The 16,001-nt window shown below is 37.3% G+C and overlaps 1 protein-coding gene across 4 annotated transcripts in view; it reads left to right on the top strand.

Annotated features, from left to right (window-relative positions):
* The window catches only part of GABRB2 (gamma-aminobutyric acid type A receptor subunit beta2), a 273,763-nt gene that overhangs the window by 97,526 nt on the left and 160,236 nt on the right, over window positions 1–16,001 (top strand). For all 4 annotated transcript variants that reach the window (XM_043913472.1, XM_043913474.1, XM_043913471.1 and 1 more), the window contains exon 5: window positions 4,025–4,245. In XM_043913472.1, coding sequence (XP_043769407.1) covers window positions 4,025–4,245 — 221 coding nt within the window. The remainder of the gene's footprint in view (window positions 1–4,024; window positions 4,246–16,001) is intronic.

Genomic DNA, 16,001 nt, shown 5'->3' with positions numbered 1-16,001 from the left:
TCCTCTGTGGTCACGCTCTCCTCCATCTCGAATCCCAGATAAGCTCTCATCTATTCTTGGTCCCTAAGTTTTTCCAAAATATCATATAAATGGAATCATATATCATGTATTTTTTTGAATCTTGCCTCTTTGATTTAACTTTCTTTGAAAACCAGTGATGATGTTGCATGTATCAGGAGCTGCTTTCGATACATGCCCAGGAGTGGGTTTGCTGCCTTGTATGTCAAATGTCTATTAACGTTATAAGAAATTATCCAGTTGTTTTCCAGGTGGTTGACTGTATTCCCACCTGCTATTGCAGTTTTAGTTGCTCTGAATCATCATCAGAAGTTAAAATGGCCAGTTGTGCTTTTGTGTTATTTTGAGAGCCTAGTTTAGCATAATTACTTAGACAGTTTTAAAGTTTGGAGACCACCTACCTTTGGGATGTGGAAATGTCACATTTACAAATTTCACATATGCGACAGTGAATTCGTGGGTCTCATACTCAGAAGCGAGATCTTAGACATCTATCTTGCTTACTTGTTTCCTTATTTATTTGTTTATTTAATTATTTATTTACCATTTGCATGCTCCAGTTGATTCACATAATTTGCTGAAAATTTTATGCTTTCTCAAATCTACTACCATTTTTCCTTCATCAGAAAAATCTTTGAGTATATTTATGTGGGTTTATTTGTAGATTCTACTGTTTTATTGATCTGTGTTTCTATCATTACTACACTGTCATACTGTCTTAATAAGTCTAGTAAGTCTAGAAATCAGAGTGTGAATCCTCCAATTTTATTCTTTTCCTTTGAAATTGTTTTGTTTTTTCTCATTCCTTTGCTTGCCATATACATTTTAGAATCAGCATATCTACAAAAATCCTACTCAAATATTAATTAAGATTAAATTTTACCTGTAGAGCAATTTGAGAAGAATTGACATCTTAGCAATGCTCATTTCTTCAAATCCAGGAACTTGGTGTATCTCTCCATTTATTTATACTTTGGCTGTGTTTGTGTGAGCATGTATTACTTTAAGATGATAAAAGGAAGAAAAAACAAAAAAATAAGAAACTCACCATTGTAATAGGTTTTCTTCACATTTTGATTCTTTGCCAGTCTGCCTACTAGATTTTACTTTGCACAGTCCTTGGTAGTGGCTTTTTAATTCTTTCCAGGATGGCTAATTGTGATTAGTGGGAAAGAGAGCCTGTAGTAGGCATACTCTATTTTGTTCGGCATTGAAAGTTCATTGGTTTTAGTTTTGATTATGATTATCTAAGTCCTTCTTGCATGGTGATGCCATGGACTGTAGAGCACCCAGAAGTGGTTTACTTTTTTTTTTTTCATTTTGAATAAACCAACTCTGAGACAACTTCCTGAAAGTAGACTTGCTGGATGTGTGTAAAGAATATGTTTTCTACATAAAAGCTCAAAGCATTTATCCTGGGGGCATGAGGACCTGGGAGAGAAAGGGTAGAACATAGAACCTTTCTTTCCTTCTATGTCCAATAGCATTTATTTTGATTCAGGTACTTCTTTTCTTGACAGTGTCTTGATGTGTCACTTAAAAATAAAAGAAATGAATATTGATGTGACAGTTAGCAGAATCACTGGGGTCTATCTGGGAGCATTTCTTAGCAGGCACTGCCTTGCTGACAAATAACAGGAGTGAGCATATGACTCAGGATCTCACAATATCACCATTTATTTAGCCCCAAAGAAAATACAATTTCCTGTGTCCTAACAGATCTCAGCTGACTGATAAACCCCAGCACCTTCCAAACTATGTTATCTCCCTTAAATCTTTAGAGGGCTTATGTAGCTTTATTTTCTAGTAGAGCTAATAATCAAATTTTCCATTTTATCTCTAAGAATTAGAAATCGCTAATTGTGTTCTCTTGAGCACAGTATAAATTGCTTGTTTTATTTATGGCCAAGTTTTTAGGCCATTTGTTACACAGAAACATATAAAAATGTGTTTGATCCATTTTCTGTTCTCTAGTTATATAATTCATATCTTCAACTTTGCTTTTATTATAAATCAAGATGCTATGCTAGAGATCCTCAGACTAATTCTTTATTAAGAATTAGAGTGAGATGAAACAGTTCAAAGCATTGACTAAAGTAACACACTCAAGAAAATTTCACCTACAGTTATTTAATATACTTTTGTTGTTCAGTCACTAAGTCATGTACAACTCTTTGCAACCCCATGGACTGTAGCTTCTCTGTCCCTCACTATCTCCCAGAGTTTGCCCAAATTCATGTCCATTGAGTTGGTGACATATCTTTTGTGTAGGGATGTTAGTCATTCAGTCTTGCCCGACTCCTTTATGATATTAATATTCTTCTGTTAGAATATTAATTTGATTCTGTACTTCTCATTCAGAAGTCAGCTCCACACTGACTCCTAAATGAGATAAAAATTGGTATGTTTGTGAAACCAGGAAAAATATATAATTTTTTGCCAGAGTATTATACTTTTCCTATGAAACTTTAATGCTTTTATCAGGTAATAACTTGCAAGTCACATTTTAAAATTCCATAGCCATATTAACATGTAGAAATCTCAACAAGGGTTGGAGAAACTCAGGGACTTCACAGAGATTGAAGTATGTATTTTATCCACAAGAGTAATCAGGTATGTGCAGAAATCCAATAGACTTAATTTATTGAACATTCATTCATTCATTCATTCATTATTTGTGCCCTAGGACTGTGCTGGCTTTGAGGTTGCAGAGAGGATTAATACTTGATTCTAGTTTTGGTTTTTTTAAGCCCTCAAGTAGGGCATTCTGAACTGATTTTAAAATAGAATGGTAATTATCCTTTTCAAATGAATACTTAGTCCTTCATTTAGTCATTCAAATGAGGGTGAGAGAGCAATTACATTGTAGCCATGGGCCTCTAAGGGAGAAAACATGTCACAAGATGTATGTAAGTGCTTTATTCATAATATATAGCTTTCTGTAGTTCCCGGATTACATTTGAGTTACACGTTTAATTGTCATAATAATCTTCTGATAGATCAAGGATGTATTAAAAGCCCCATTTATAGTTAATGGGACTGAAGTAAAAAGAAGTTGTGTAAATTTACGTCCTAGAAATAGTTAGGAAATGCTGGAGCCTGGGACTCTTAAGTCCAGTGCTCAATTTATAGCAACCATTGTTTCTCCAAAGTAAGGAGACTTGTCTGATGATCCAGAATTTCTAAAATTCTAACGAAATACTAACTAAACTTATATTGTTTAGAGAGGTAGGAAGCTTATATATATAAGTCTCAATATAAATGACACCTCCTGTAGGAAGCTCACCTTGATTAGACAGATACAGATTCTCATGTAAACTCTTATAATTACTACTATAATCGATTGACCATTTTTTGCAATTGTAGTTATTTCCCACCAAAAGCAATCCTGAGTACCCTCTTTGAGAAAGACAAATTACTTACTAAATAATTATTCCTTACCATCTTTCTTCCTGAGTAAGTGAAAGCCACTCAGTCATGTCCGACTCTTTGCAACCCCATGGACTGTATAGAATTCTCCAGGCCAGAATACTGGAAAGGGTAGCCTTTTCTTTCTCCCACCCAGGGATCAAACCCAGGTCTCCCACATTGCAGGCAGATCCTTTACCAGCTGAGCCACAAGGGAAGCCCTCTTCCTGAGTAATATATAACAAATTTCAAAAGGATATGCTGTCTTCACTTCTGTACTTAACTGTGGTGCCCAGCACACAGCATGGGCTGAGTTGGAATGGATTTAGTAAATTAATTTTTGCCAATATGTGAATTTGACATGAGTTTGAGCAAGCTCCGTGAGTTGATGATGGACAGGGAAGCGTGGCGTGCTGCAGTCCATGGGGTGGCAAAGTCAGACACGACTGAGCAACTGAACTGAACTGAATTTGTGACTAGTTTATGTTTATAGTATTGGGTTGGATAGATTTTCTTGTGAATACTCAACTGTTTGCTTATCTCCCAATTCCATTTAGGTACAAAATAACCATTTTTTTTTATCTTCTCAATTTCACAGGACTATACCTTGACAATGTACTTTCAGCAAGCTTGGAGAGATAAGAGGCTGTCCTATAACGTAATACCTTTAAACTTGACTCTGGACAATAGAGTGGCTGACCAACTCTGGGTGCCTGATACCTACTTCCTGAACGATAAGAAGTCGTTTGTGCATGGAGTGACCGTCAAGAACCGTATGATTCGCCTGCATCCAGATGGGACAGTCCTTTATGGCCTCAGGTCTGTAGTGACCGTTTCAAAATCAAACTTTCCCTGAGCACAATACTTACTGCTCTTTATTGGAGGGGAATATTGTGCTATTTTTCCTGAATCCTCCTTTAATTCTGCTGATAAGCAGTTAAACCTCCTATTCAATAGACATCTGAGAGCTTAGGGGGAGCATGTTTACAAAGGGACTTATCCCCAGCTAAGCCTAAGTTTTTTTCTGAATTATCTTCCAATATCAGCTGCTGATCCTAAAGCTGCTTTCTTTAAGAGGTAGGGATAAGCAATATTAAAATAGCTTACACATGGGGTTTCTTTAAAGTGGAGAAAAGTTCTGAATGCCCAATACTTGTTTGAATGTGGCAGATGCTCTGTTTCCTGATTTGTTCCTGAGCTCTGTGAGCTGAGTCTGGCCTTCCGAGGAAAGGAGGGCTTTCTGTATCCTCTCACCTCCAAGGAGTAATCAGACTTGCAAATAAATAAAGCCATCATCTCATGTTTATTAATAGTGACTTGACACTATTAAATATACCTTTATAGCAGAAAAGGATTGTGATGCTCTGCTCTCTCTGGAGGATGAGTTGTAGAATATGAGTTTCTTCTTTAAAAAGTTTATTTTGTATTAGATGGTTCCCTGGAAAAATGATGAAGAAAAAAGATATCTGTCTTACTCTGAAAACATCTCAGGGTAAAGAATTCCTCTGCATTATTGGGGGAAAAAAATGATATTTTGTAATGTTCAATGTGTCTGATATATTCTGTTTTACATGAACACTTGATGACTTTGTCATAATGATGATGATAATAACAATATTGTTACTCATTTATTGAACACACTTGTTAAGGGTCAGACATTAGTTAGTACACTCCCTGTGTTATTACAGTTATGATGACTTGCAACAATCTCATAAGTTAAAACTGTTACAGTCTTTATTTCAAATGAAGGCTGGTATAGCTTGTCTAAGATCACAGAGAAGTAACCAGTGAAAATGGGAGCCCACTCCTGTTCTAAGTTCAGAGCCAGAGCTCATAACGGTTAGCCCAGGATGCCTCTCACTCTGGCATTGTTCCTGTCTGTTACATCTCATTTTCATTATCTGCTGCATTCAGCGTCCTGATTGGTTCATTGTCTTAGATCCTTATAAGCCAGCTTCTTTGTTTATCCTATTTGTAGAGAGAATAGCATTTGTTTATCAAGAGGGAGGGAGTGAAGCAGAGAGAGCATGTTTGTACTCCATCAGCCATTGAAAGTAAAGAGATGCCTTGGATACAGGCACTGGTCACATACAAGCCTTATGGCAAAAGGGAAACAGTGGAAAAATAAAACAAGTTAACTGGCAGTGTCTGCAGACTCCACCAAAGTGGTGGCATTTGAACGGACTTATGGAAATAATTGTCTTAGCAGATATATTGTGGAACCATTACAAAACATAAGGCATCACAAAGACCTTGATAAGATGGTGACCACATGGACAGTGGAGGTTGTAGTTCACGTTTTAAGAGTTACACACAGAGAGAAGTCAGAATGCTGAAGAAGGCAGAGAGAGGCACAGATATAAGTTACTAATTCAGCAGGGAGTGGCAAGTTTTGGCTAAGCATCTGACCCAGTGCTGGATGCATTTGCCCAGCAGATCATCACAGCAATCATGTAGAAATAATCTTGCCCTCTTTGTTTTTCCTGATGATACCCACATTTAGAACAGAGAACCAGTTGTGTTCTCTGTTATACCCAGCACCTACAGTGTAAATAAACTAAGTGAAGACTGTCAATGAATTCTGAATGCACATATTCAAAGTTGAATGGGTGGGAAAAATCAGCAATCAGAATGTCTGTACAATTGAGAGGGAAAAGAGGGGGCCAGCATAGGTGATAAATACTGCTTCTTTAAGGCATTAAGCCAATAATCAGACAAAAACCTGGTGGCTGTTCATTCTTACCAAGACCAACTGGACACCATTGCTGTAAATCATCACTGTAAATCAACAACATATGCAAGTTCCTGAACACATCTGATGTGCATAAAGTTAAAGTTTCTACTTGAAAAAGCCTCATGGATTGTGATTGTTCTATCAGCTATATAGTTCTGAATATGAAATTGGTAAGAAGTCTTTCAGGAAATTTGTATATATCTCTTTCCAATTTTTAACTGATAGAACAATTTATTTCATGGCTGAAATTTAATGCAGGCTGGATATCCCTTTTTAACATCAGAAGTTTCATTTTTTCAATAAATAAGTAAAAGGAACTCAATTAAAATCACTACTGCTGGGTTGATTCAGATCTGCTTAATCCCTCCTGCTACTTACCTACCCCCTGACCTCAGTCTCTCTGTTACTTAGAGTTTGCTAAAAAATTTAACTTGTGTCTGTGTTCAGTAGTGGCTGACTTCCAACAGCCTTTAGACTAGTAATAGTATTAATTTAGTAGTTAGTATTCATTAAAGGATTTAATCTGTACTTGGCCCTGTGCCAGAACATTCCTTATATAATCTCATTTAATATTTTATTATTTTTTTCCATTTATTTTTATTAGTTGGAGGCTAATTATTTTACAACTTTGTAGTGGGTTTTGTCATGAATCAGCCATGGATTTACATGTATTCCCCATCCCGATCCCCCCTCCCGCCTCCCTCTCTACCCGATCCCTCTGGGTCTTCCCAGTGCACCAGGCCCGAGCACTTGTCTCATGCATCCAACCTGGGCTGGTAATCTGTTTCACCCTAGATAATATACATGTTTTGATGCTGTTCTCTTGAAAATCCCACCCTCGCCTTCTCCCACAGAGTCCAAAATCTGTTCTGTACATCTGTGTCTCTTTTTCTGTTTTGCATATAGGGTTATTTCTGTTTTGCATATAGGTTATAGGGTTATTACCATCTTTCTAAATTCCATATATATGTGTTAGTATGCTGTAATGTTCTTTATCTTTCTGTCTTACTTCACTCTGTATAATGGGCTCCAGGGGAACCCTCTTACACTGTTGGTGGGAATGCAAACTAGTACAGCCACTATGGAGAACAGTGTGGAGATTTCTTAAAAAACTGGAAATAGAACTGCCATATGACCCAGCAATCCCACTTCTGGGCATACACACCGAGGAAACCAGATCTGAAAGAGACACGTGCACCCCAATGTTCATTGCAGCACTGTTTATAATAGCCAGGACATGGAAGCAACCTAGATGCCCATCAGCAGATGAATGGATAAGGAAGCTGTGGTACATATACACCACGGAATATTACTCAGCCATTAAAAATAATTCATTTGAATCAGTGCTAATGAGATGAATCTCATTTAATATTAACTTTAATTCCTACAAAGTGGGCACTGTTGGTTGGTTGGTTGATTGGTTTTTCCTTCTTACATGAAGAAACTCTGGAACTTATATACCAAGTTACACAGCTCCTGCCCAGGAAAGCATAATTGTTTGAATACAATGATGTTGCTCTTTGTTATCATTCTGTCTTACTCCTTAGGTACTTGCAAGTAGAAGTAAAGAATAGTAGAAGAGCATGCAAAGGGGAAAAAAAGGAAGGTAAAGAATAGTGAGATGGAAATAGCTTGCATTGATCCACAGATACAGACTTTGTTCTGATTGACAGAATAAGCCCCTAAAGAACTATAGTCCTGAGTCATCTGTGGAAGGTTCACTTTTAGGTTCTGAGCTTCACACCAATCCCAGTTTACTAAGGAATGATTTTTGGTATGTGGAATCTCGGGGCACAGAAAAGATCATTGCAAAGAAATTGATAAAGGCAAGGTTCATCAGTTGGAATAAGGAGAGCTGAAAGGCAACCATGAAGACCTGGATACAGAAAACTGGTACAAGGAAGGCTTTAAATATCAAGGCAGTGATGAAGAAACTGGGTAGAACAAACCCTCTGGGCTGATTGTCATGCATGTTCAAGGCAAAATCCTTTAAGGATTTAAGTGTTTCTTCTATTGAGATGTACAAAGATTGGCGGGGGTGAGGGGGCTAAAGGGGAAGTCATTGAAGTCATTCAGAGGATGAGTATGCCTCTTGTAAAGATTCCTTAGTGAAATTTTTAAGTGTTAAAACATATTGAAGATAATGTAGTATGAAGAATATTAATGGGTGTTTAATTTCATGGCGGGTATACAGGTGTTTGGACTTCCCTGGTGGTCCAGTTGGTAAAGAATCCACCTGCATGAAGAGTATTAATGTTTGTTTAATTTCATGGTTTTTTGGCTTCCCTGGTGGTTCAGCTGGTAAAGAATCCACCTGCAATGCAGGAGACTGGGGTTCAATCCCTGGGTTGGGAAGATCCCCTGAAGAAGGGAAAGGCTACCCAGTCCAGTATTCTGGTATGGAGAATTCCATGGACTGTATTATCCATGGGGTCACAGAAAGTCAGACACGACTTAGCAACTTTCACTTTCATTTTCATACAGGTGTTTGTCATGCTTTTCTTTCAACTTGTCTGCACATTTGAAATTTTTCATGATAAAGTTTGGAAAAGAAAAATGGCCTTGACATCTCTGTTCTATTATCTAGGAAATAGCACTCAAGATTTAGAAGTCTGCAGCCAGAGAATAGTTTTTCTCATCTCTTAGAGGTAGAGAATTACCTATATGTGACGTGTACTTTTAGCAGCTGTGTGTGAAAACAAGGTCATCTCACCTTGGAGGATGTGTACTGAGTGGGTCCTTGATTCGAGACAATCAGGCTGTGATCTTCCCGACTCAGGGATCAAACCCAGGTCTTCTGTGTTGCAGGCAGATTCTTTACTGTCTGAGTCCCCGGGGAAGCCCTTGTTGTTGTTATTGTTGTTGTAGGTTGGGCATTAACATTTTTTTTATTCTGATTGGATTTTTGTTTCCCCATTGCCAAAAGAGTGGATGAGCAGCTTACTTTGTCATTCCATTACTCTTCAGGTTGATTATCATTTTAGGAGCACAGAGTTCTGACGCAGTGCAGAGACACAACTGCTCTGTGCAACTGATTTCCTTAACAAAGTATTATGGCAATGGAACTTGTGTTTTAGCTTGGGCTTTTGTCTCTGACCTCTTATTTAGCCTTAAGCATCTTCTTCAGGTTTTAATTTCTTCATAAATAGAAAGGTGGGGGATAAATAATGTCATTTTAATAACCCAGTCATCTTCTGAATCAAATGAGATTAATAAATGTAAAATAAATTGATATTCTGACATCAGGCTGCAAAGTGAAATTAAATATTTGGAGTAGCATAGTAATTTGTAGATAATAAGTGTGCTGTGTTACTTAATATTTGATAAAGAAATGAATGCTGGGAATATTTGCTAAATAAACAGAAGGCTGGAACAGAGAAAGCTTTAGCTATCAAGGCAGTAGTTTTATATTGTAGAATTTTACCCCAAGTATCTTTCCATGATTCTTTGAAGATACATCTTTGTCTTGAACAAAAAGAACAAGAGGAGCAGAAATGAGGAAGTCAGTTGAAGAGAATGGGAAAGGTCTAGGTCAGACATGTCTAATATGAAAAAGGGAACTACTAAAATACTAAGAGGATTGTCAAACTGTTTTGAGGTCACAAAACAACAGTGGAGTCAATTCTCTCCAGCTTTGGCAGCCTGAGGTGAAGAAAAAGGAGACTAAGTGCCTGGCTTGAGACCCAAGTGGCCATGACAGCCTTTAAAAAGTGTCCTGTAGCCACAGACCCAGTGTCTCGTTTGTGGCATGCACTCTAATTTTCATGTAATCAAGCATTGTATATTTTCTCTTAAACCAGGCCTTTCTTTTAATTCTCATCATGTTTTATCAAGCATCTGTGTTTTAAACCTTGTTGAAAGATCTACAGGAATAATTAAGAAAAGTGATGAGTAATGTTATTTTTCAAGTCTAAGTTTATAGTTTATGACTAAAGAGTAACAATATCCTTAAATAAAGATTCATACCTTCACTCTTGGCTAGTTGATAACTCAGTTACGCTAGTGTGATCATAAAATAAAATACCTCCTTTCTTTTATGATACTATTTATATATTTCTTTAAGAGATATGGCTGGAGGTAAGAAGAATATTTTCTTGGGATTAGCCCAGCTGTAGAAGTGGTGACAACAGACTTCTCACTGTCTAGGCAGAAGAATTCCTAGCAATTTATAAAGCAAATATTTCATATAGATTAATAATGTTTAATACCAAGATAAAATTGGCCCAATCAAATTATTTTCAGAACACTTCAAGGAAAAATGGCATAGAAAATACAGAATTTCTGCTGATGAGTCCAACTAAAGCAAGTGAAAATCAGATTAATCTGGTGTTCACATTACTTCATAAAGAATGTTATATAGGCGTAATTTAGACTGTTACTAGGTTGATGCAAAAGTAATTAAGATTCTGGACCCTGAATTTTAAGTCATTATAACTAGGCTTAAATACATCTTTATTAGTCAAAATAGGAGCCGTTACAGTCAACACTTTTTTGCCAATGAGAAATAAGTTTGTTTTTTTCCTGTAACATAAAAATCCATGTTTCAGGATTTGTTGAACTCTTGGAAAGCATTTTCTGCCTCCTGTTGGATATAGAAGTATTTTCCATGCAAAATGTTGTTGAGATGCCTGAAAAAGTGGTAGTCAGTTGGCTAGAAGTCAGGCGAATATGGCAGATGAGGCAAAACTTTGTAACCCAGTCTGTTCTTCTTTTGAACGACGTGCGATCAGGCATTGTCGTGGAAAGGAATAAGACCCTTTCTGTTGATCAATACTGGCTGCAGGTGTTGCAGCTTTTCCTGCATCTCATTGATGTGCTGAGCATACTTCTCAGATATAATGGTTTCATAGGAATTCAGAAAGTTATAGTGGAACAGACGGGCAGCAGACCACCAAACAGTGTCAGTGATCCTTTTTGGTGCCATTTTGGCTTTGGGAAATGCCTTGGAGCATCTTCTTGGTCCAACCACTGAGCTGGTCATTGCTGGTTGTCATATAAAACCCACTTTTCATTGCATATCACAATCAGATCAAGAAGTGGCTCACTATTGCTGCATAAAACAAGAGAAGATGACACTTCAAAACAACATTTGTTTTTTACTTGAGATCAGCTCATGAGGTACCCTCATGTCGGGCATTTTCACCTTTCCAGTTTGCTTCAAATGTCTAATGACTCTAGAATGGTTAATGTTGAGTTCTTGGGCAACTTCTTGTGTAGTTGTAAGAGAATAAGCATCGAAGATACTCTCAGTTGGTCATTGTCAGCTTCTGATGACCAGTCACTGCGCTCCTCATCTTCAGTGTTCTAGTCTCCTTTGCAAAGTTCTTGAACTGCACTGTATATTCACTAGCAGTTCCTGGGCCAAATGCTGGTTGATACTGAGAGTTGCCTCCATTGCCTTATGACCCATTTTGAACCCAGGTAAGAAAATAGCTCACATTTGTTTGTCATCTAGCATCATTTCCATAGTCTAAAATACTTGTAAACAGCAAATAATAATTTACTACCAGAAAACATAAAGCATGAAATGCACATCAAAATGATGTATAACATAACCACATTTATTTAATAATGTATTCCAGTATGAAATGGCAAAGTTTAACAATGCAAAATTGAAATTACTTTTGCACCAACCTAATATTTATTTAAAACAGGAGTCATTTACTAGATTTCAGGAATCTAATGAGTAATTACTCTCATCAGAGAATCAGGAGATCTGCATTCTAATCTTACGTTTCAGTTCAGTTGCTCAGTCATGTCCAACTCTTTGCCACCCCTATAGACTTCAGCGTGCCAGGCTTATTTAGTGGTTCTTATAATTATTCCTTTAAATTATTTCTAAATTTTATTTTAACTCCCCAAATCTTAATACATGTGATCTTGTAATCTGTAACATATATACTTTAAGACTCCCATGTTATTTTATATAAAGCAGTATTTAAAGTGATACTGAGGTGCTTTAGCAATCATAGCTATCATCTTGAAAAAAAATCTCCTGATTCCTTAAGAAAGCAAAAACAAAATCATTGCATTCAGGTATACAAGAAAACCTGAATTATCCGCTAATGGTGTTTTTTTGGTGAATGTAAAAATGTATATATTTATTAAAATTTAAAATCAGAATCCCAATTGGACTGCATATTATTTATGCTAAGGCATTAACATTATATCTTAAGCATTTTTAGCACATTGTTAAAACTGTTCAACAAAAACAAAACAAAACCCATTTCCTGTTATACGATGTTACATGATTATTGTTAAACAAATTTTGAACCCTTAATTCTACCTCCCAGAGTTAATCACACCTGTACCTTGCTTCATACTCTTCCAGATACTTTTCTCGTAAAAAGCATATAGGTAGTTTATCATAAAACAGATTCATATTATACATACGATTTTGTGATCTTATTTTTTTTCTTTAACAATGAATAGTTTTTCTATAGCAATGCTTATCATGTCAATAAAGCTCTGCTGACTATCATTATTTAACCATTATAAGACATATTTGGGATATATTTCTTTATCCAGTATAGGATATGGTTTGTGGTTTTGATATAAGGTGACATATGTGGTTATTGCTATAAAATGAAGGACTACTATTTCAAATTTACTCACTATTTTAATGACAAGCAAAGCTTTTTCCAGCACAATTTATAATCTCGAACTTGTGCTGTTGTATCTTGTGGTGTCATTGTTTAAATAAATGGCTCAGGAGATGTACTGATACAGATTAGGACAGTTCTTATGGAAGGACTGACTTTCTTACTCTTCTGACCCATCTAAAAATAGCTGTTTGTCTTTTGGAATGAGGGAGGAGCCCTTGACTTCACATGTCTATACACCTCCCATATGTAACATTAGGTCAGAAACATGTCACTTCTGATTAAAGGTTCACATTCTTAAAGAAAGATTCAGCAGGAAGCAGAAGGTAATTCAACCACCTCCTGCTATGTATGTTCTGTCATTGGGAAAATGGCAAAGGATAATGTTAGCCTGTAATGGATTTAGACAGGCAAGGTTTATTAATTTTATCTTCTCCCTCTACTCCTAAAGCTTTACCACAAGATATTGGGCAAGTGAATAACTCAATAGCCATCTCATGCTGAAATATAGTCTATTAAACATTAATATATCAATTTTTACTTGATTTCCTAATTGGTTTAATTCATTTTCATAGATATACTGAGTGAATGCATTTTGTCAAGAAGAATAACAGAGATTTTTAGTGAGAATATTGGTTCTTTTGGCCAGGATGTGAGACCCTGTACTCTAGATTTATCAGTCTTCTAAGTAGGAAAATAATTGCCTTAGTCTACCTCTACCTCTGTAGGAAGAAAAGCATACATCTCCCCTAAAAGCTGAATTTAATTTTTTTAGTTAAAAAAAATTAAAGCCTTTTTTTTTTTTTGGCCACGCATATGCATGTTGGGCTTCCCAGTTGGCTCAGTGGTAAAGAATCTGCCTGCCAGTACAGGAAACACAAGAGATACAGATTCGATCCCTAGGTCAAGAAGATGGCAACCCACTAGGCAACCCAACCTAGGAAATGGCAACCCACTCCAATATTCTTGCCTGGAAAATTCCACAGACAGAGGAGCCTGGTGGGCTGTATGTAGTTCATGGGGTTGTGGGGTGTTGGACATGACTGAGCACAACAACAAGTTGTTGTTGTTGATGTGCTAAGTTGTATCCGACTCTTTGAGACCCCATGAACACCAGGCTTCCCTGTCCATCACCAGCTACCACAGCTTGCTCAAACTCAGGTCCATTGAGTCAGTGATGCCATTCAACCATCTTATCCTCTGTTGCCCCGTTCTTCTTGTCCTCAGTCTTTCCCAGCATTAGGGTCTTTTCCAGTAAGTCAGCTCTTTGCATCAGGTGGCCAAAGTATTGGAGCTTCAGCTTCAACATCAGTTTTTCCAATGATTATTCACTGTTGGTTTCCTTTAGTGTTGACTGGTATGATCTCCTTGCTGTCTGTGATACTCTCAAGGGTCTTTTCCAGCACCACAGTTCAAAAATATCAATTATTTGGTGCTTTACCTTCTTTATTGTCCTGCTCTCACATCTGTACATGACTACTGGAAAAACCATAGTTTTAACTAGATGGGTCTTTGTCAACAAAGTGATGCTTCAGCTTTTTAATACACTGTCTAGTTTTGTCATAGCTTTTCTTCCAAGGAGCAAGTGTCTTTTAATTCCGTGGTTGCAGTCACCATCCGCAGGGATTTTTGGAGCATGTGGGATGTGGGAACTTAGTTTTCCTGATAAGGGAATGAACTTATGCTCCTTGCATTCGATGCACACAGTCTTAACCACTGGACCACTAGGGAAGTCCCTGTAGTGAATTTTTAAAAGAAATTTCTTGACCATCATTTGCCCTATAAATAAAATTATTTATATTAAAAGTGAGTTTTTCTAGAAGTAATTTCTCTCATCTTCAAGTTCACCTTCTAAGAAGAGAGAGGCTCAGAGAGGGAGGTGATGGGGCCGAATGTCACACAGACAGTTGATGGCAAAGCTCGCAGCTGATCTCAGTTCCCTGACTCCTAATCCAGCACTTGTTGTTGCTCCTGCTGTTGCTGGAGTCGTTTGGTGATTTGCAGTCCTCTTAGTCTGACTGATGTCAGCAAATATTAATAAATAAAACCCAAACCAAAAATAACAGAATCAGAATTACACCATTCTTTAGACCTTAGAAAATACATACTTGAAGCAGTGTGTATTTAGCAGTCCTGGGAAATAATCCAGGACTTTTTTTTTTTGCTGCTGTATTTTTGCTGATTTTTAGATAACATTAAAAGAGGAAAAGAAAATCTGCCCAACATTTTCTCAAATATTACTGACTCATCACATTCCTGTAATCAGCAAGTCTCATTTGCTACCAGTTAGATGAGTCCACTGACTTCCTACTTTTGCATTCCAGTCCCCTATAATGAAAAGGACATCTTTTTTGGGTGTTAGTTCTAGAAGGTCTTGTAGGTCTTCATAGAACCGTTCAACTTCAGCTTCTTCAGCATTACTGGTCGGTGCATAGACTTGGGTTACTGCGATATTGAATGGTTTTCCTTGGAAGCAAACAGAGATCTATCTGTGATTTTTGAGATTGCATCCAAGTACTGCATTTTGGATTCTTTTGTTGACTGTGATGGCTACTTCATTCTTTCTAAGGGATTCTTGCCCACAGTAATTAGATATAATGGTCATCTGAGTTAAATTCACCCATTCCAGTCCATTCCATTAGTTTGCTGATTCCTAAAATATCAGTGTTCACTCCTCCCATCTCCTACTTGACCACTTCCAATTTGCCTTGATTCATGGAACTAACATTCCAGGTTCCTATGCAATATTTCTCTTTATAGCATTGGACCTTGCTTCCACCACCTGTCTCATCCACAACTGGGTGGTGTTTTTGCTTTGGCGTCTCTTCATTTTTTCTGGAGTTATATCTCCACTAATCTCCAGTAGCATATTGGTCACCTACCGACCTGGGGAGTTCATCTTTCAGTGTCCTATATTTTTGCCTTTTCATACTGTTCATGGGGTTCTCAAGGCAAGAATACTGAAGTGGTTTGCCATTCCCTTTCTTCTCCAGTGGATCACATTTTATCAGAACTCTCCACCATGACCCGTCTGTCTTGGGTGGCCCTGCACAGCATGCCTCATAATTTCATTGAATTAGACAAGGCTGTGGTCCATGTGATCAGATTGGTTAGTTTTCTGTGATTGTGGTTTTCAGTCTGCCTGCCCTCTGATGGAGAAGGATAAGAGGCTTATGGAAGCTTCCTGATGGGAGAGACTGACTGAGGGGGAAACTGGGTCTTGTTCTGATGGGCGGGGC

This window comes from Cervus elaphus, chromosome 9, assembly GCF_910594005.1.
Source record: "Cervus elaphus chromosome 9, mCerEla1.1, whole genome shotgun sequence".
Classification (NCBI taxonomy): domain Eukaryota; kingdom Metazoa; phylum Chordata; class Mammalia; order Artiodactyla; family Cervidae; genus Cervus; species Cervus elaphus.
This window is presented reverse-complemented; position numbering and strand designations above follow the sequence as displayed.